The sequence below is a fragment of the Sinocyclocheilus grahami genome, unplaced genomic scaffold (genome assembly GCF_001515645.1).
Source record: "Sinocyclocheilus grahami isolate Dianchi unplaced genomic scaffold, SAMN03320097.WGS_v1.1 scaffold74.1, whole genome shotgun sequence".
Taxonomy (NCBI): domain Eukaryota; kingdom Metazoa; phylum Chordata; class Actinopteri; order Cypriniformes; family Cyprinidae; genus Sinocyclocheilus; species Sinocyclocheilus grahami.
Genome location: NW_015505253.1, coordinates 2,774,358 through 2,796,191, shown reverse-complemented (window position 1 = coordinate 2,796,191; position 21,834 = coordinate 2,774,358). Strand labels below are relative to the sequence as shown.

The 21,834-nt window shown below is 36.7% G+C and overlaps 1 protein-coding gene across 1 annotated transcript in view; it reads right to left on the bottom strand.

Annotated features, from left to right (window-relative positions):
• Positions 1-17,663: 17,663 nt before the first annotated feature.
• The window catches only part of LOC107585791 (splicing factor, arginine/serine-rich 15-like), a 35,805-nt gene continuing 31,634 nt past the window's right edge, over positions 17,664-21,834 (bottom strand). Inside the window, exons 16-18 of the mRNA XM_016272939.1 lie at positions 19,898-20,045; positions 19,317-19,379; positions 17,664-18,900 (exon numbers count right to left, since the gene is read on the bottom strand). Of these exons, the coding sequence (XP_016128425.1) occupies positions 18,437-18,900; positions 19,317-19,379; positions 19,898-20,045 (675 nt within the window). The 3' untranslated portion in view covers positions 17,664-18,436. The remainder of the gene's footprint in view (positions 18,901-19,316; positions 19,380-19,897; positions 20,046-21,834) is intronic.

The window sequence follows — 21,834 nt, the reverse complement described above, 5'->3', positions numbered from 1 at the left end:
TCGGAGACAATACATATTCATAACACTGGAAACAATGCCCTGGCTTAGCAAAAAGATGAAAACAGAAATATGATGTGACTTGGGAATCACATTCTTGTCTGATTATAAAACATGACAGGGATGAGAAACACTGCACCTCTCATGTGACCGCAAGCGTTTGCTTGCTTTGCATGATTTATATGTTTTGTCTTATCAAGTCAGATAATCCTATAATAATTTCACGTGGCCATTCAGTGAAGAAACTTTTTCCACCAAATTTTTATCAAGCAGCAGATGAAAACTGCCTAGAAAATCTTAATTTGCTGCTGTCGTCAATGCCTGTTGCATAAATGGTGCAGAAAGAGACTAAATTCAATACTTAACTTAACCCCAAGTCTAAGTATCAACAATAGCAATAGTTAAAGGTCAGATTTAGTGATGCAGCAGTTAATATAATTATAACTTTCTGCTATATCTATCAATTAAAAAGTTGTAAAAGATGAAAAAAAGTAAATATTTAAGGGCCTGTGATCAATAGTTAACCATAATAGAGCCGCGTCCATGTAGAAACTGCAGGGGGTCTGTGTGATAAACATAAAAATGCATTTTAAAATAAAACTATTTTAAAATGCATTTCTAAATGTGGCTATTATTTTTTATAGCTTTATATATAATGGTCCGTTTAAAAGTTTGTGGTCAATTCAAGTGACAGTAAAGATATGTATAATGTTTAAAATATTAAACATTTTTTAAAGTTAAAATAAAGAAAAAATGCTATTTTTATTCAAATAAAAATGTAAAAGTATTTCAAATGAATAAATGCAAATAAATGCCGTGCAACCTCTTATTCATCAAAGAATCATGAAAAAAAAACAGCACAACTTGTTTCAACACTGGGAGTAATCAGAAATGTATCTTGAGCATCAAATCAGCATATTAGAATGATTTCTGAAGGATCATGTGACACTGAAGACTGGAGTAATGATGCTACAAATACAGCTGCGCATCACAGAAATAAATTACATTTTAAACATTACAAAATGAAACGGTTATTTAAAATTTTATATTATATTAATGTTTAAGAATATACTTTTTTTTTTATTAAATAGATGCAGTATATATGAAGAAAAAACTACAACAATTTTTATATTTTTGTTTATATTCTGAGAGTCTGAAAGGGTTGAGAAGATGACTCAGATGTTCCAGAAACCCTGGATTGAACTTGTAAGATTCTTGTTAGGAAGCAACAGCTGCCGAAAATGTACAGGAACCTTCAATATCCGAGATTCTGCTTCAAATCCCTAATAAACACCAGGCATGTTGGCTTACTAGGATCTGATCTTCACTCTTTCCCTCTCTGGTACAACAACATGTAGAATAAGCATGGAGTAGAGGACGCTTACCGGCCATACGAAGAAAAAGAAATATTTATTGCAGTCCTGCTAGGCTCGATCTGAAACAACAAAGAGTCAGCCTCAGTATTAGGGACCAGATGAAAGGGATTGGCCGGAGCATACTGAAGATCATTAGTGAAGATCCCCAGCAGACTCCATCTCATCTCCTTCTTCTCCTTCTCTCCAATATACATCAAAGCAGTCTGTCGCTATGAATGCAAACCAGCCAGAACATGTCATGTAAACGCTCAGGCAACCGATGATATGTTGGCATGAGGTGGGCTTATCTTCTTCCACAATCATGATTGCACACACAGCACCAGGGGAAGGGGGTGTTTCTGCAGAGTCACGTGACTTTAGGCTGCATGACTGCACGCTGATTACTGCACAGTGTGGAGGGACAAAGGTGAAGCTGTTCTGGAGAGCAATTCTGAGGTCAGACATTTTTTTCTTAAAGGAAAAGTTCACCCAAAAATGAAAATTTGCTAAAAAAAAAAAAATTATCTTCAGCTCATCTAAGATGCAAATGAGTTTACTTTTTCACAGGAATAGATTTGGAGAAATGTAGTATTATATCACTTGCTCACCAATGGATCCTCTGCAGTGAATGGGTGCCTTGAGAATGAGAGTCCAAAAACATCACAATAATCAACAAGTAATCCACACCAGTCCAGTCCATCAGTTGACATCTTGTGAAATGAAGAGCTGCGTGTTTGTAAGAACCAAATTCAAAAGAATCCTTAATCCATAAAATTGCTTTTCCAGTGAAAAAGTCGTCTCGTCTGAATCAGGAGAGAAATCTGCACAGATCAAGCACCGTTTACAAGCAAAAACAGTCCAAAAACAGTTCTAAACAAATATGTGGGTGGATTTTAATGTGAGAGGAGAACAGGAGGTGGACTTTTCCACGGGAGGAAACGTTATTATGGACTAGGCATGGGCCGGTATGAGATTTTGACGGTATGATAACCTTAAGCAAAAATATAATGGTTTCACGGTATTGTTGTTACAGCTCTAAAATGTGTTATTTTAAAATAACTGGGTAAAAAAAACTAACTTTTTTCCGCTGAACACAATATATTTTGTTTTTGAGCAACATACAGAATATTAGGAACAGTAGAATTTGTTTATTTTTTGTTTGATTTGTTTCCTAAAAAGAAGAAAAACAAAGACTGACATCTTTATTTAACCTAAATCTGTAATTACAGTTATTTAAAGCTGCAGTCTGTAAGTTTTGCTTCTTTGTCGCAATCTCTGTTTGAAAACTTGGAATTGCAGCTGTTTGCGGAATTATCTAGCTTGCGTGGGTTGTAAGTCGGCACGGCTCCAGTGCGGATGAATCTAATGTTCTGAAGAGTATGTGTGGCAGTCAGTCACCGCACCGGTGTGGATATTTACTGTAAGTCGCAATCACAGAATCTAGCCGACATCTTGGAATATGACTCAAATAAGAATTTTCACCATATATTGCCATCTGAACAAGTAAGTAACATGTCTGCCACGTTTGTTCTGACCAACTGAGGAAAAAAGCATTGCCATAAATCTCGCTACCAATGGTGATTAAATCTAAAGATCGGTTAGCTCATATCACATCAAACCGTTCAAATTATTATTATTGTTATACTTTATTCTCAAATGATTGTAGCGTGTAGATTTCAATTTCTGCACAGTCTAATCTAATTGTCATACTCTTCGAATTTCATATTCAGAAATTCTTTTAACCAAAAAAGCAAATTATGCTCCCTTCGAACTGGTTTTCTTTAAAATACAAATCTTTGTAATCCTAGGCTATCTGTAATCAGAAGCACATTTATAACTGGAATATAATTTCATTCACATGTGTTTCATAAACACATAATCCTTTATGGATTACAATCAGCCAGAGATCCTGCTGTGAGAAAAGGCTATAAACGATCGGTCACATGGAGGATCCTCACATGCGATAGCCTAGTAGCCGGGGCAACTTCTTTATGTTTACAAACGTGACGTAATGACGCAGTGCCATGCTCGAATTTCCCGCGAAAACCTACCCGTACCACTCAAATTAGAAAACATAATTATAAGATAACCGTTGTGAATCGTGCTAAAGTAAGGCGATAGTTTTGAACACTGGCTGGTTATGTACTTGCTCAAATATTGATTTCTGATCATTTTTAACCAAAAAAAGTTACGGACTGCAGCTTTAATTTTAGTTATATAATTCATATACATATAATTTATATCATTTCATATAATTTAGTCATATAATTTCATATAAATAATTTGATTTAATAATAACCCAATTTGACGCAAAACAGAATGTTCTGTTCTGTTCTGACTAGCTTTGTGAAATTATACTACATGCCTGAACGAAACAAGCAGCAAAAGCTCTGAATGAGATGCATATTCACTCTCTGACAGCAGAAGGTGCCTCTGGAACACCAGATACAGCGTTTCCTTGGTTACCGCCACAAAGCAGCGCTGCTGAAATACTGCTTTAATATGAACTATACAGAGACAGATGAAAAGAAAATACCACGTAAACTTTTCTGAAGACAGTCAGTTCCCCTCAGAAACACATTCATATAAACCCCCAAATCAATATTGAGGATTTTCTTCCAATAGTTCGTGCATCATGAACAGTGAGTGATCTGCCTGCTACAGTATTTTTCTCTGTGCGTCCATCTTCAGCGTCTCTGGCCTGTGTTAACGGGAGTTTACACACTTCATATTTTTCCATAAATTACATTTTGGAAAATGATTGCATTGCAACACAGTTTGTGCAAGTCCAGAACAGAGACGAGATCCAATAAGACAAAAAACGGCCGGTTGCTGATCGCGTAAGTTCCAGGGGAAGCTCCTTCGGCCATCCTACACACACGTGACTGACCGCTCGCTCGCACCAACAGGAGGAGGAGGGTCGTGTTACTCTCTACACTGCACTTAACCTGAGGGATTCCTACACTTTCAGTCTTTGAGGAGACATGAAAAACAGCGCATACCGCAGGAATGGTATAACGGAAAATATTAGTGGTTTTGAAATCGTGACATTTTCAAATCGCGGTATACCTTGAAACCGGTAATCAGCCCATGCCTATTATGGACTCCTATTTTTGATCAGAAGTGACAGTTTAAAGTAAAAAAAAACCTTAGTGATGGATTTGTTTCTTACAAACACAGCTTTTGGCTTTTCAAGACATTAATTGATGGACTGGAGTGGTGTGGATTATTGTGATGTTTTTATCAGCTGTTTGGACTCTCATTCTGACGGCACCCATTCACTGCAGAGGATACATCGGTGAGCAAGTGATGGAATGCTACATTTCTCCAAATCTGAGGAAGAAACAAACTCATCTACATCTTGGATGGCCTGAGGGTGAAAAAAAAATCACCATATATACATTTTTGGTTGAACCATTCTTTAAAAAAGGAACAGCTGACCCCAAAATTAAAACTGTCATATTAAACCTGTATATTTTTTAAAGATTTTTGAAAGACAAAAAAAGTCCTCAAAATTAGTAATTTTGTCTTGCTCGGAAAGTTAACAGGAAATAGTTTTGAATGACATGAGGGTGAGAAAAAAATTAGAAATTTCATTTTTGGGTGAATTATTCCTTCAACATAGTGTCATAAAATAAACAAGTGTCCTTGTTTTGCAAATACAGGGCAAATCAAACTGTCCCACAAAAGCAATGATGCATTTCCATATTTGCGCCAAATGCCAATGTGCATCACAATCCCACTGACAATCTGCGTCCTTAAAGGAGTCATATGATGCCCATTTTCCACAAGTTATATGATTCTTTAGGGTCTTAATGAAAAGTCTGTAACATAGTTTGGTTAAAATTTCTCAATGGTAGTGTAAAAAACACCCTGTCAAAAACAGCTCTTTTCATATCAAGCCGTTTTTGTATCATTTCCCTTTAAATGTTAATGAGCTCTGCTGACCCCGCCCCTCTCTTCCAAGCTGCTCTCTGAGAGACTGTTTACTTTAGCCGCATTCATCGGGAAACTTGCTAATTAGCACATTATTAGGAAAGGCGATTTGCAAAGATTCATTACACAACATTATACTCACTTCTTCTGTAGATGAGGCTGGATCATGAATGATTCGCGCGAACATAGACGCATTCAGGCAGATCGGGGAAATACACTGCGTCTTCAGCGGCTCAGATGTCAGGAGTAAATGAGGACGGCTATGTTCATTACTACATCCAACAACAGAACACCTCAATCGCTTGTTAGGACTCATTCTTGTCTACATCTGCTCCGGCGGTGAAACAATGGCGGACTGATGACAGCTCACTCAGGGCGGGTCTAAGGTAAGACACCAGTCCAGTCTGTGCTGAAACGCTACTGTCAATCAAACTATCGTGGGAGGGCTCGATTTGAGAAAGGGGAAAACATTTAACCAGATTTTTAAAAAAACACAGATTGGATTTTTATCATTATAGGGTGGTTGTGTACACACACTGCCAACACACATTTCAGTTCAAACAACTTGTAAAAGTGCATGTAGCATCCTATGACCCCTTTAATAAAAATAAATTGTGAACACAGGCAGAGTTGAACTGAGGGACAGTCAATATCCTTCCGTTCAGACCATCCAGAAAACCTCCAAGCCACATGCAAAACAATACCTGATTTAGCTAAATCACTCATTCCCTCAATAGAAAAATACATAATGTGCTGATTTCAGAGGAAAAATCTGTGCAATGGATAAAAATGATAAAACTATGTGAAAGAATCAGGGCCATTCACAGGAAACTGCCTCATGTGTCCCTTGTGACTTACTTCTGATATTCAAAAAATAGACATCATCGCACAGATTTAACTGTTTATTTTGTAAAGCGAATTTTTATGCATAAAAAACACAAATCTTATTAATGTTCTATTAATTTTACGGTTTAATATTACATTTTAAAAAGTATTTTTCACTTTCCATGAAGGGTTTTAATGTTTTATGTTTTTTTTTAAAAAGTGAAATTAATAAAATAATTTGATCTATGCTAAAAGTATGGGGTCATAACATTTTTCAATGTTTCTGAAAGAAGTCTCTTCTGCTCAGAAAGGCTGCATTTATTTGATCAAAGAGGCCTATACAGTAAAAACATTAATATTGTGAAATATTATTACAATTTTAAATAGCTGTTTTCTTTTTTGAACACATTTTAAAATGTAATTTATTGCTGTGAATTTTCAGTCACAGGATCCTTCAGAAATCCTTCTAATATGCTGAAACATTTCTTATTATTATTAATGTTAAAAAACATATTTTTGTGAAAACCGTAATACATTTTTTGATGAATAGAAAATTCAAAATATCAGCATTTATTTGAGATGTATTTTGTAACATCATAAAAGTCTTTACTCTCACTTTTGAGCAATCTAATGCCTCCTTGAATAAAAGTATTAATTTCTTGAAAAAACACTGAATAGTTTAAGTGTATGTCATATTTAAGTGAGCAAAATCATAACATTTTTTTAATCCAATGGCAAACAGAGATCAATTTCTTTTTACCAATAATTTATGTAACTATTGGTACAGTTCAACAAATTTAACATTGTACCTCTATGGTGGTCATCGATGTTTATGGCACTTCAGGTCTAAGGTGGGAAAATGATTTCCTGAAAGCTCAGCAGTACAACATCCTGGCACTTTTCCCTTGCAATGACAAAAATTAGTGTATACAGACTCCTGCGGGGTGGGAGACGTTCCAGTTATATATAATTCCAGCTACAGCCAATTCACATCAACAACAATGAAATAGGAGTTTCATTTCAATGGGAGCATCTGTCTGCTTTCATAAACAGGGCTCTGAAACACAATCACATCAGGCTGACAATAACATGTGCTGGTGTATTTACTCGTGTATCAGATCTCAGATAAGGCTGGATATGCTAAATACGGAATAGCTACACCGTGACATTTCTCCTTAGCATCTGTCCTCCGTCATGCTAAAGTTACGAGGATCATTTATCTCCTGCATAATTAACAGCACTGATGGATGGCCCTGGTTTATACGTCTGGGCTAACAGACCCATTTTCAGTGTCCCCACAATCCTCTGCAGGTTCTTCAGCCGTAGTGGTGTTATAAAGGAGGCAGAGGATGCTGAGTCATTCCCGGTGTCAGAGCCATGAGCTGGAGTCGCCCCTCCAGACAATTCATCCTTCATATTTATCAGGATTAGAGATCATCCATGTGAATCCGAGACCCTGCATGTGCAGGCGTGCGTGTCTTTTACCGGCCACGCTGGCTCAGCAGCCGCCCTCTCCTTCCCAGCATCCATTACTGGCAAAAATAAAGATGCATGGTCATTTATGCAAGGCCAACGTCACAACCTCTCCCAGATTAGAGTGAGAGGAGATGGATGATTTAAAACATAAATCAAACCAACTACAGATTTAAAACCGATCAGAACCAATCAGGCGTGCATGTGCAGAGAAACCAGCCAATCAGGTGGAGTTTCACATGCACTGTACTTTAAAGCCTGTACAGTGAAATATGTGCGCAGGTGTATTGTTATACATATTTCACATGTTGTGTCGCTGCACTGTCAGAAACACAATGAGTAAAAGCATCTAAGTGGGTCATCTTAAGCCCCAAGTATCTGGGACAAACCATCGAGCCATGAGGACTGGTGAGAGTCCAACTCCACACGGTTCACAACGTCCAGAACAACAGCTCACAAATGAGAAAAACAGACTAAATATGGTTCATGACAACACTAACTAAGAAGAAGGTGAAGCGGGGGTGCTTTGGACTGACCAAATTTAAAAAATATTTGAAAACAAATTAAAATGTAAAAATTATATTAATATTAATATTAATTAATTTAATCATTTATTAAAAATGTTATTTTTATATATATATTAAGATTTAATAACTCATAAATAATTGAAAACATATTCATATAAAATTTTTATAATAATAAATTAATATATTGAATATAATATTACATTAACTATATTATGCACTATACATAGATTATACTGTAATTATATATATATTAGGGATATGCATGTATGAAATTTTCAAGTTGCGATTAATTGCTCATGCTTTTATCACGGTATACAGTATTATCACGATATTGAAATTTAGTTGCAAAAAAGTGTTGTCATAATACAGTATAACAGGTTTAATAACTTTTTTTTCTTATAACAAAAATAACTGAACATTTAAATACAATAAAGCAATACACAAAAAAATTTATAAAGTAATAAAATGTACACGGATTAAAGTGCACATGAATTTTAAAGACCAATAGGTATCACTTTACAATAAGATCTCATTAGTTAACCTTAGTTAATGCATTAACATTCACAATGAACAATAGCTACATTTGTTACAGAAGTTATTCATCTTTGTAAAAAAAAAAAAATACAACTCTTAGTTCATGTTAGCTCATTAAATAGCCTACCACAGTTGCAACTTTTGATTTTAACAACTAGGGCTGGGCAAAAAAAATCGATTTTCCGATTAATCGTTTTTTAAAATGACGTCGATTCGATATCGATTCTCAAAACCGCGAATCGATCTTTTCCCGTATTTATTTCAGCACACATTTAAAACCAGATCTGATTAACGTGAATCTTATCATTAGTCTTATTTACCATGCGTCACCCTTATTTACCTTGCGCGATGTTACAACAGCAATCCTGTCATTCATTCAGCGCTTATCATGGCCATACGCGTGATTCGCAATGCTCAGGTGAAATGCAATTTGTATTAAAACTATATTCACTGAATGTAATAAAAAAAAAATCGAGAATAGAATCGAAAGCTTGCGAATCGAAATCGAAACATCTGAATCGATACCCAGCCCTAACATTAGTAATATTCAATTATTAATCAATGGCAATAAGCTAATAATAATTATGTTAAAAATCGAGAATCGAATCGAATCGAGAGCTTGCGAATCGAAATCGAATCGGGACATCAGAATCGATACCCAGCCCTATTAACAACGTGCTATTAAATATTGGAATTACCTAAGATTATACTACGGGGCCGTTGAATGCTTGAATCTGATTGGCTGACGAACGTTCTGAGGTGTGCAATTATTTTCAGTGAAATGCACGGCGAACGTAGTTCCAGGCAGCTCTCTTGACCGCATTACAGTTCCATATCACTTCACATAGTTAACTGTAATAACGGAAATTAGCATACAGTACCTATACAGCACACAGGAATTACTGCAATCACACGTGCTCGCACACGCACACTACAGTCACGCAGTTTGCACAAAAAGGTGTTGTCAGCGCTGCCCTGACGATTTTATCAGTTAGCCTATATAGTGTAGCAACTTAAAGGCTACACATGACATTTCTCACTAGCGAGGTAATAACAGCGCTGTTTAGAGACGCTGCTGCAGAACACTGTTGAGGAACGCACAGAGGTAGCCTAAGTCACACAAGCTCTCTCTCTCTCTCTTTCTTTCTCTTTCTCTGTGTGTCTCGGTCTCTCTCGCTCTCTTTCTAATAACTTCATTAATAACTGCATTAGAATGCGATAAATGGCTCAAGCCTCCATTACCAGCTTTAAAATGACGTTTTGGAACTAGCAAAAGAGGAGTTGGATGAGATGCGGAAGAAATAATCCTACTCACAATAGTGATTTAAGTACAAAAACCGGACGAATCCCTTTAAATATATCATCTGATCGATGTCTTGAGGTGTGGTAACCGTAGTATGAGCGGAATAATTGACTCCGGGCCATTGAATTATTAGAAAAATAATGCACACCCGAGGTGTAACGGCCACGAACGAACACCACCTCGGGTGTGCATTATTTTTCTAATAATTCAATGGCCCGTCGTCAATTATTCCTTACTTAATGAATGTTTTGAAGAATGTTTCATTGGCAGTTTATGTTAACTAATGTTAACTAATGGAGCCCTAATGTAAAGTGTGACTGAACAATAAAGAATCAAAACACTTTCAAACAATATCTAGGGCATGTTGTAGTCCAGATTAAAATGTAAAAAAGTTTGAAAATAAATAGGCCTAGCCTATTAAGTCTAAATAAGTATTTGCAAAAATCTAAATGGCTATTTAAATCATTTAAACACCAGGGTTTCCGGGGTAACAACTGCATTTCTGCTGTTCAGCGCCATCTGCTGTCAGAGAGTGAATGTGGCTTTTATCTAGAGCTTCTCTCACGCACTAAGCCATGCGCTTCTCATCCATGCTTGTTTACATCAGTGCACATGCGTCTTTAACGCAGCATACAGCGGTGTTGTGCATTGTCTTAAAATGCATTCAAAATTCTAAATAATTTGTAATAAATAATTATTCTCGGTAAGTGCACACGATAACAATACCGTGCATATTTATTATCGTGATATATTGCATTACCGAATACCAGCACATGTCTAATACAGGTGCATCTCAATAAATTAGAATGTTGTGGAAAAGTTCATTTATTTCAGTAATTCAACTCAAATTGTGAAACTTGTGTATTAAATAAATTCAATGCACACAGACTGAAGTAGTTTAAGTCTTTGGTATATATCAAATTATCTGAAGATTTAAAAAAATATTTATAATATATAAATACAAATAAATACATTGCATAAATATTAAATAATATTAATTAAACTACTAAAAGTCCAAATAGTGATTAAAGATAGTTTTAAAAAAGGTGATGTTTTTTAAAGAAAATTTCTAAATTCCTGGTAGCCCTTCGGGAAGGCATTCTTCAGATTTTGGTAGCCCAACCAAACGCAAGGGTGGCGTTTTCAGATTTATCCACTCTGGGACCCGGTTTCAAATAAGGTTTCACTCTCCCAAAACGCCGGATCCGTGTGGACGAAACGCCTATACAATACAAAATGTATGCGTATACAGCTAAACGCGTCTCCGTGTGGACGGGGCCTTAGAAACACGTGTGAATGATAAACTATGATTCGTTTCACCCCTACAAGCGAGTGAACAACGCGAATCAAGGAAGGGATTTTATATCACTATTCAAGATAGCCCGTCGGGCAGGGCAGTGATACATTTTGGTAGCCCGACTGGAAAACACAATAGCCCCGGGACATCGGACTAGCGATTTTGCGAGCCCTGTTAGTAATAGCACTGATGTTCTTTCACAAATCCTGGGAATCTCGTAATACCACGTACACAGAAAATATTCAAAACAAATAACCCGAGACATGGCCATATATCCAAACATGGGAAAGCCAACATGTCCTGAACACAAATAATCTGATTACACAACATAGATTTTGTTAAAACAGCCCATCAAGATCAAACAAGCAAATAAATTGCTGCAAAGCACAGACGTGGTATGTACTCATGTTGTATGAGGAGGAAGAAGTAATCTGTTGTTCTCCACAGAAGATGCAAATAACACTCACAAGACAATTCTGGCCATAAGCCCGTGATTAAGGCAATGGAGATGAGTTACGCACAAAGAGGGCCATTTAAAGCAACAAGAAACATTCTTAAGCAGTTTGTTTATCTCACTCAAGTGGGCATGTTGTCTGGACTGCTTCCATTCAAAGCTGCATGTATATCAAATTAATTTAAGCCTGGACTCCAGCCAGTGTTTAACCTCAGAAATTATCGCTTCATTTCCTGAGCAAACACAACTGCACTACTGCACAAATGAGTCACTGGCAACAATGACTGATGAAGATAAAGTTAAATCAAAACTAGATTTTTCACAATTTCTCAAGCAAATGTTTGTCTGTGGATGCTCTGCAGTGAATGGGTGCCGTCAGAATGAGAGTCCAAACAGCTGATAAAAACATCACAATAATCCACACCACTCCAGTCCATCAGTTAATGTCTTGTGAAGCAAAAAGCTGCGTGTTTGTAAGAAACAAATCCCTCATTAAAGCATTTTAATTTTTTCACTTGTTGCTTCTGGCCAAAACACAAGTCCATAATCCATAATAATACTTCCTCCAGTGAAAAAGTGTATCCCCTGTTGTCCTCTCACATCAACTGTTGGATTGTTTGGACTGTTCGTGTTGGCTTGTAAACAGTGCTTGATCTGGGCATATTTCACTCCTGATTCAGACGCGACAACCTCTTCACTGGAGAAAGCAATATTATGAAAAGAGGACTCATATTTTAACTGAAGGCAAACGTTTGAACTTAAGAATGTCTTAATGATGGATTTGTTTCTTACAAAACACAACTTTTCACTTACTAGATGTTAATTGGACTGGAGTGGTGTGGATTATTGTGTTTTTATCAGCTGTTTGAACTCATAATGATGGCACCCATTCACTGCAGAGGATCCTATGCTGAACAAGTGATGTAATGCTACATTTCTCCAAATCTGTTTCCATTAAGAAAAAGTGGCCTGAAGGCGAGTATATTTTCAGCAAATTTTGGGTGAACTACTTCTGCAATGCAAATCTACTGGATTCTTCTGTTGTTTTCTTCTCTACCAGAAAAACAATCACTTAAGTAGCACACCAATCAATAACTTTAAGCAACAATAACTATTCTAGCCTTAGCAAACATCACAAACTAAGACAACTTAGTACCCATATAGAGATATAATAATTCAAGACTTCGTTGAATTTAACCAATCATAGCCTAAACATCTAAAAAGCATCAACAATACTCTTAATTCAGCATTGTAAAGAGTTCAAAGACAAAAGTATGATTAGACTCAAAATAATTCACGTTACACCCTCAGAATGTTTTTGCTGACGGGAAGTCAATGAAGAACGTTTGCGGTCGGTGAATCCCGCTGCCTTTATTATAAACAAACACAAAACCAACCGTCTCAGCAAAAACAGTGCTCCATTTATTCTGGGCCTTTTCTGGAGTGAATGAACAATTCTGTAGACGTGGGTATGATATGAATAATTCACGCCGGGAAGAATATGCATATTTGGAGCCTTTACATTTGGCATGTTCTATCATAGCACAAAACAAACGTCAAGATCTGTACAAACACCCCTGCTATTAATATACAAATCACACAAAAGGCCCACACAAACATTATGATAAAGAAGATCCACGACAGCTGGAATAACAAAAGTGACGGGCATAATTTTTTAGCATGTAGAAGACAGCATTATGAAACACAGGTCAAAAACTTAAATGGCCATTTTGCATTTAAAATAAAATATGCATGAGTTCTAAATGAGTGGCGATTATACAACTGATTATTTTAGCATATGGCTGATTGGTGCATATCAATGCATTCCAACGCCTCTCATCTCTCTTTTTCAGTCTTCTCAGAGCATCAGAGATCATATCTGCTGTCTGATAAAGGAGCAGAGCAGCGCCTGTTTAACTGAGGATTGAACCTGAGAGAGAGAGGTTTTCTCTCTCTGCCCTGGAGACACATCAAGCTACAACTGAAAGATCTTTAACTAAACACTCTCTGTTCTCCCCTGACCTCATATACCATTTAAATGCACTTCTAGGGTTTCCTTGGAACTTTGTCTCCATTTTAATGGAGCATTATACTATCTTTGTATCGTAGAAACCATTGGCACCAATAGTCTCTATGATCTACATAAGCTTTCGATACTTTTGGGAAATGCCTGAACATATTGGGCAATCGTTAGATTTTATAACTGACATAATAAAGTGCAACAGTCGGGTTCCGGAAATAATAATTCCATTTATTTTCTCCATGGAAAATTGACTTTTAGTGACAACTGATAAACCATTAAATACAGACCTACTGTGAGCTTTAAGGTTGTTAAATGATGGTATTCTTTTGTTGAAGCCATCCGTACACATTATTTCAAATTATTTTTAAAATATCATGTTTAAAAGATTCATTTCTGGTGGAAAACTACATTACCCATGATGCTGTACAGAAAAATCACACCAATCAGAGTCCCATGAAGCACTGCAAATGACCCAAACAAGTTGGTCTCTCTACTCTCAAAAGACTTATATATATATATATGCATATTTTGCAGTAAATGTAAAATATTATTTCTGAATGTTCTCTGAATGTTCACAACATCCAATTTTTAAATGTTTTAGAAATGTTTTTTCGTGCCAACATTAAGGAAACATTCAATTTGATCATTTTGCAAACATTATGAGAACGTTACTTGAAAAAAAAAAAAGCAGGTAGCGACATTTAAAAAAAAACATTAGACGAACACAGTCTTGTACCTTTAACTTTTTATCAGATGTTCAAATACTTATTTGCTTCAAATCAAAGTTTGTAATGTTCGTGATTCAACTGGTAGCTGGTTGGTTTGGTTATGGTTTATAATCCTTTAACAAAAGACTTTTTTAAAATCCGTATGGGAAAAATGAATGTAAAAAATACTTCCAGAGGAGTGGGTGGGCACTAATGCACCCTATGGTAATTATAACTGCCCAAGCAAGCAAGAACATTATTGGGCAATTTCATTAATCTCAAAATAGCCAAATATTGTCAGATTATATTATCATTGCCATACCAGTGATTCAAAGATAACTTAATGCAAACATTACTATTTTAATCAAATAAAACAGTTATAAATCTGCCATAGTCTCCTAATGAAGCAGGGCTTTATCTTAATATTATAAACTTTGGATTGGTCTTTTGACCAACTACCTAAGCAAGCAGCCACCTAACAACTACCCAGAACATCATAGCAACTAAATAGCAATTCCATAACAACGTCCCACGACACATCATGAGATTGAAGCCTGAGATTCATCACTAAAATAATGTTATGCATTGTTTATGCATTTAATCAGTTAAGGGAAATGCACCAAAACATCCATTTTTAATCAGGAAGGATGTAATGCATGTCACCGTGTGGCACATATTCTGAGCATCAATGCACCAGATGCTAGACAGCAGGGGTCAGACCATCACACACATCAAGAGAAGCCAATCTCGCCACATTTATTCAAGAGGAAAACCTCCAATGACACGAGCAATGCTGGATTGTCACGGCCGTGTTTTAAAATCAGCAGTACAGTGAGCTCTGGGCCGTAAGGACGGGGTCACCGGGGAGCTCGTGCCCTTGGCATTGACTGAGCATCCTGCAAATGAATTCATAACACACGCACGGACGCGCTCAAACATCTGATGCATCTCCAACGCATCTGTTTGACTTTAACTGCTGAAAAAAACACACATAACCCATAATTATAGCATATGACAGAACTCAAGAGCGTTCCTTTAATGTTACCATATGGTTCACGTTTGGTTATTTTTGGGAACCAACTCCTAACATTCTAGGAACAATCTTTTGTTTTTAATAACCATAAACTAACATTGCCAGAACGTTGAAGGAAGGTTTTTGTGTGATAACCTTATAAGGACGCCTATTTTTCACAACCAAAAACTAACGTTGTCTGAATGTTGAAGGAAGGTTTTTGTTTGACAACCGAATAAAATCTTAAACAGAGCATTCAGTAAAGCTTACTTTAAGGTTTATTTGATTCAAAACCATACACTAATGTTTCCACACCATGCTCTAGCGAAAAATGGTAAACCAATGTGTACAGTGTTCATATTGGGATTTTTTTCATATTCTGGAATCATAATGGTGGGGGAAAAAATGAATCAGAGATGCTACTGGATAAAGTTAAAGTTTTCAGATTTGTAATTTGTTATATTTTACATGGGCATCTAGAAAACTATGTCCTAAAGCATCTAACGTTAGGCTGTTTATTGTAGTATGTTGTAAATTCCCATTACGCTTTCTAATTCTGACAGAATTTCCCAATTTCTGATGAGGGCGGGAACCAAAAACGGTTAACGTTAGCTGAGAGCCACTAACACTCAGTCTCGATAAACAAACACAATTACTAAGAGTCAATTAACATTTCGCGCACCGCACGTGCGGTCTCCGGTGATGCCGCAGTCACGCGCTTCAGCATTTGTGCCGCCTCATCGCAATTCCACACGAAATAATGCCATTCATCTATAAATGTGTATTATTATGTGAACATACCTGTCATAATTCCGCGCGGTGTCCTGCGTGTGGGGTGACTGTGAGGCATCATGGCATCCAGCGCGTCTCTGCTGTCAGACGCGCGGTGTTTAGCTCGCGGCTGAAGGAGGAGCTCGCGCTGTAACTGTGGTGCGCACGCACACATGTTGGCACCATGCTGATCCATTGAGTAAAAATCAAACAGAGCTAGAATTTAAATTATTACTAGAATTATTAGAACTATTTTTAAAATGATGACTAGAATAACTAATTTTCCTCAATGCATGTGCATTTTTTAATTTTTATTAAGTTTACTTTTATACTTAAAATCAAAATACTGATTTTTGTGGTGAGCCCACACACTTGTTGGCAGCATGCTGATCCATTTAGTCACTATTATTATTTTTTAAATGGTACTAGAATTGAAATTATTACTAGAATTACAATTTTACTCAATGCATGTGCATTTTTTTATGTTTATTAATTATGATTTTATAATTGTATGGTGGTTATTATTACACTACATACATAATCATCACAAAATAATGAAATAGTAATTAAATAGTATATAATAATAAATCATTATATAAAATACAAGACATTATTAATATTGTTATTACTTTTCTTTTTTAATTATCACTAGAATTATAGTACTAGAATTATTCCTCTTTTTTTAATTATTACTAGAATAGTCATTTTAATCAAGTGATGCACATGTTTACATTTTTATTATTTAATAATGATTTTATATTTTGATTATTCCACTACACATGTCATCACAAAATAATGAAATCCTAATAAAACTGTATCGAATCAATTATTATAGAAATACACAAACCTTTATTAATAGTAATATATTAGTATAGCATAGTATGATCATATAGTAGTAATATATTACTACATATAATCTTACATTTATTATTATGTGTTGTTTTTGCAAAAAATCCTGGCTCTATGTGCATTAACAGCACTACAGCGAAATATCGATTCATAACACACACAAAATGAATCACATCTACAAAACTGATGAATATTAAATGTATGCCGTGGATTGTTCACTCATGGATTGTGCTGTAACAATTCAACTGTACCTGTACTACATTTAAGATTTAGTATAACCTGCCTGAAACGTTTTCATTTACATTCAAATTAACAATTGAAATGTAGTTCATATTTAATTTTAACTGACACACGTGTTGAAAATATTTTAGTATCATTTTAGCCTAATTTTATAATTTAGTTCGAGTATAAGTTGTAGTAATTTTGTTGATTTTATTAATTTTTATTTCAGTTTTACTTTTAGTTAATCAAGTTAAACTAAACTCAAATTTTAAAAAAATGTTGCCTTGGCAACTAGCTGAAATTAAAAGAAAAATGTTGTAATATTTTATTTTAGTTAACATTTATTTTATTTCAAGTAACGATTTTTTATGTCTTTAGTTTTAGTTAACTATAATAACCCTGGTTGAGAAATACATTTTTCCTCATTTTAGCAGCCTGACAGGGTTCAGGTCTGAGTCTTGACAAATGGCGCCCTCTACTGAGACCCCCACAATACTGCATTCTCTACACTTCCAAGTCCTTACAAAAGAAAACTAACAAGTCAGTTTAAGTAGCCACAACATTTACTCGTGTTTGTTTTAGCATGTTAATATAAACCATTAAGACAAGAAAAAGAAAACAAGAATGATTGGTAAAAAATAGCTTCGTAAAATTAACCGGCCGAAGATGATGCTCTACCGCTGACAGGTGTTTCGCTTGTCTTCCTTCCTGAAAGCCTACAGAAGCTTTAAAGTAAATACTACCTCCGAATATACAGAGCGGAAGATGGGCTGAACAGTTTCCACAGGTTTTTTCTTTATAGAAGAACAATTGTGAAATGTGCAAACCTGGACTATTTACACTGAACATGTTACACTAGACCTCTAATATTAGTCTGTGGTAGTGAGTGCAACGTCCAAAAACAACAGGCCTCGAAGACTTCGCATGGAGCGAGACGGGAATTTCATAATATATATGATCCCTGGTTGTGTCTCGCCTATTCAAGCGAACGTGACGACATGTAAAAAGGTGAGCACCATCACTCATATTCGGAGATGTTGACTTTTAGAAACAGTGTCTATTAATTTTATATGGACTCCGTATATAATACGTAGAATATGTTCTCCGTATTCCCGTTTCACAAGGACGTAGAGTACTGTTTTGCACGCAACTCAGTTCCCAAAGCGACTTCGTCCGCGAGGGCCGCCCCTTCCCCATCCACCCCGATGAAACGGTGGCTCGTTTCCGAATCTGTCTGGGCCCCTTTCTGGACCTTGATCTCGCCAGTGCGGTTCCTCTCCTCTAGGATGCATTGGGAGCCTGTGAGGGGGGAAATTGTGTCTTGGAGGACCCATCATGCGCATCCGGAATCGGCCCACGGGGGGTTCTCCGAACATGGGGTTGGGGCCCCTAGGGGGCATCATTTGAGGGGGCATGATAGGACGGGGCCCGTTATTAGCGAAAGGGGGCATGAAGGGTGGGCGGAGTCCCACAGGGGCGTGTGGCGGTAGGGGCCCCGGTCTGGGCCCCAGAATCCCCCCGAGAGGAGGTGGACTGAGCGCTTGAGCTCCTGTCAGGTCCATGTGCCTCTTGGGAGCCTCATGGGATTCATCTGAAGGTTCTTCGATTGGGGTTTCTGATATTGCAAAAGACAAAAACATCACATTTAGCTACAGACAGCCTTTACATCTCCAACAACATTTCTATATGTGTCAACCAAGTCCAGTTTCCAAATATTGCCAAGTTAAACAGGATATTAATGTAGTTTTATAGAGATACACTTGACTGTATGCATCTGGAACGGACTTGGTGGCAGAAAGTGACTGGTTCATTTCAGAACAGAGTTTGATTTCACTGAAAATTGTATAACATTAGCAGTATTGAGTGCATTTTGAAAGACTGTATAAACCATTATGGTTTCTTTGGAGTTATGCGCACTGATAAATCATGAATTATTTACAATGGGACCAGGAACATGTATCAAGTTTTTTTTTAGCCAATTTTGATTTCATGTTGAATTGAACTGTACATTGAGTTACAGTTGATTGATACCTGTGACGGATGGAGGAGGACCTGCGGGGTTCAGAGAGGCCAACGGGACGGCAGGAGCAAATCCTGTTTAAAACAAGGTAACAATTCATGATGAAGTGAATTTGTGTTATTATTTTATGCTAGGTCTATCTATTCATCTAAACACAGAAAAAAAAGGTTTGGGGTAAGTATGATTTTTTTTTTTATTGTTCACTGCTCACCAAGACTATGTTTATTTGATAAAAAAATGATTACAATTTAAACTAAGGGTTTTCTAAGTAAATATATTGCAAAATATAATTTATTTCTGTGATGCAAAGCTGAATTTTTTAGCATTATTACTTCAGTCTTCAGTGTCACGTGATCCTTCAGAAATCATTCTAATATGCTGATTCACTGCTCAATAAACATTTCTGATTATTATCAGTGTTGAAAATAAGTTGTGCTGCTCAATATATTTGTGGAAACCAAGATCATTTTTTTAAGGATTCTTTGATTAATAGAAAGTTCAGAAGAACACCATTTATTTGAAATAGAATTTGTAACATTATGTCTTTACTGCCACTGTTGACAGTATTGATTTCTTTCAGAAAAGGAAGTACCTGCAGGCATCTGTGGGGGGTTAAATCCAGGAGGAGGGAATGACGGAGGGGAGGCTCCTGTGATCATGGCTGGAGGTGGTAAACTCATGTTAGGAGGGGGTCCTGGGACGACGGGATTCATCGTAGCAACAAGTTGAACTGAGGGGCTCTATAATGTAGTGAAGAAAAGGCTGTGTGAAAGGACATTTCTAACATCAATGAGACTTGAGAAATCATACAGATATGTCTGAGGACATGAGGAGGCAAAGAGTGTTCTGCTGTATTCTTTATTGCACACAAACACTTTGGATACAACCTTTTAAACTATACCTGAAAGTTTTCAAATCAAAAGTGGGGGACCAATCCCGGAAAGAATAATGTCACATGTGCAGGGTAATACTATTTTGATTTTTCATTTGAAAAACACTTTTAAAATTGATTTGATGCCATCTGAAGCTGATCTTACAGCTACTGTACAATATTCAGAGCTCGAAACGCTGATGTTTCTTCTTCCATCCCCTTTTTTACACCCAGTGTGAATAAAAAATAACTACTGTTTAATATTATATGACACAGCAAGATCCATCGCCTGACCCTGGCATCACATGCGCTCTGAAACGTCAGCAAAAGACTTTGAAAAGACTTTGGAAGTTGGTATAAAATGCTGTGGAGAACGTCCTCATTGCAAGGTGAAGGCATGTGTTTGGCGAACTTGTTTTCATCCAAGTCATCTCAGTGCATGATAATTTAGAAATAACAGAGTATGATCGCATTTCGTCCATGAGCGAGTGTGAATCTGTGGCAACTGATCTCCATGATGGTGAAAACATGTGGATGATGTTAAATATACACATGTAGAAGGAAGCAGCATCATCTTTAGCCAGCTCTTCTGAAAAAGTATCTACATCAGTCAAGCTATTTAAAGGAGTAGTTCACCCACAAGTAATCCACATGACTACCATCCACCAATTATTGTCTCATGAAAGGAAAAGCTGCGTGTTTGTCATAAATCCATCAATTAGACATTACTGCTTTCAGCTAAAATCGGAGTCCTCCATAATATTGCATTCTCTAAGAGAGCACTGTTTACAAATGAAAACCATCCAAAACAGATCTAAACAAAGATGTTGTTGGATTTTGACTGGAGGCTGGACTTTTTCACTGGAGGAAGCGTTATGCATTATGGCCAGATTTTGGCGAGAAGCTAAAATGAAATCTCCTTGATGGATTTGTTTCTTACAAACACGCAGCTTTTGTCTTCTCCAGATGTTAACTGATGGACTGGAGTGGTGTGGATTATTGTGATGTTTTTATCAGCTGTTTGGACTCTCATTCTGACGGCACCCATTCACTGCAGAGGACCCATTGGTGAGCAAGTGATGCAATGCTACATACATCCAAATCGGAGGAAGAAGCAAACTCATCTACATCTTCCATGGCCTGACAGCGAGTACATTTTCAGCAAATTTTCTTTTTTGGGTGAATTATTATTTTAATCACACAGCTAGTCTTTTGACTTTCAGCATAAAGTCTGGTCCACTTTGCAACTTTTCCTAGGCCACCCACTGAATACTTGAATGTTGCTGAAAGTCAAAGCCAGTCTGCTGATTGGAGATGACTCAATTCACTGAAAATCACCTAACTGACACAGAACCTGCAATTTTTTTTTTTTTAGATGCAGACTGCAAATCTGTCCAGCGGGAGGATATCAAACATGTTTTGAGAACACATTGTTTTCAGTTGCCATGTGTCTCCAATAGAGCGTGTTTCTGTGTGAGTGTGTTGTGTTTGGAACTACTTCAAAGTCTGGTAGTGTGTGATCCCCAGCATTTAATACATGATCGCCAGTTTTAAACTGTAACCATTTTTAAAGTCAGCAAGGGTGTGATAACTAGTCTTGTAAAATCTGTTCAGATTCGAACAGTTGTGTAGTGTATTCCAGTCTTTAGGCAGTGAAA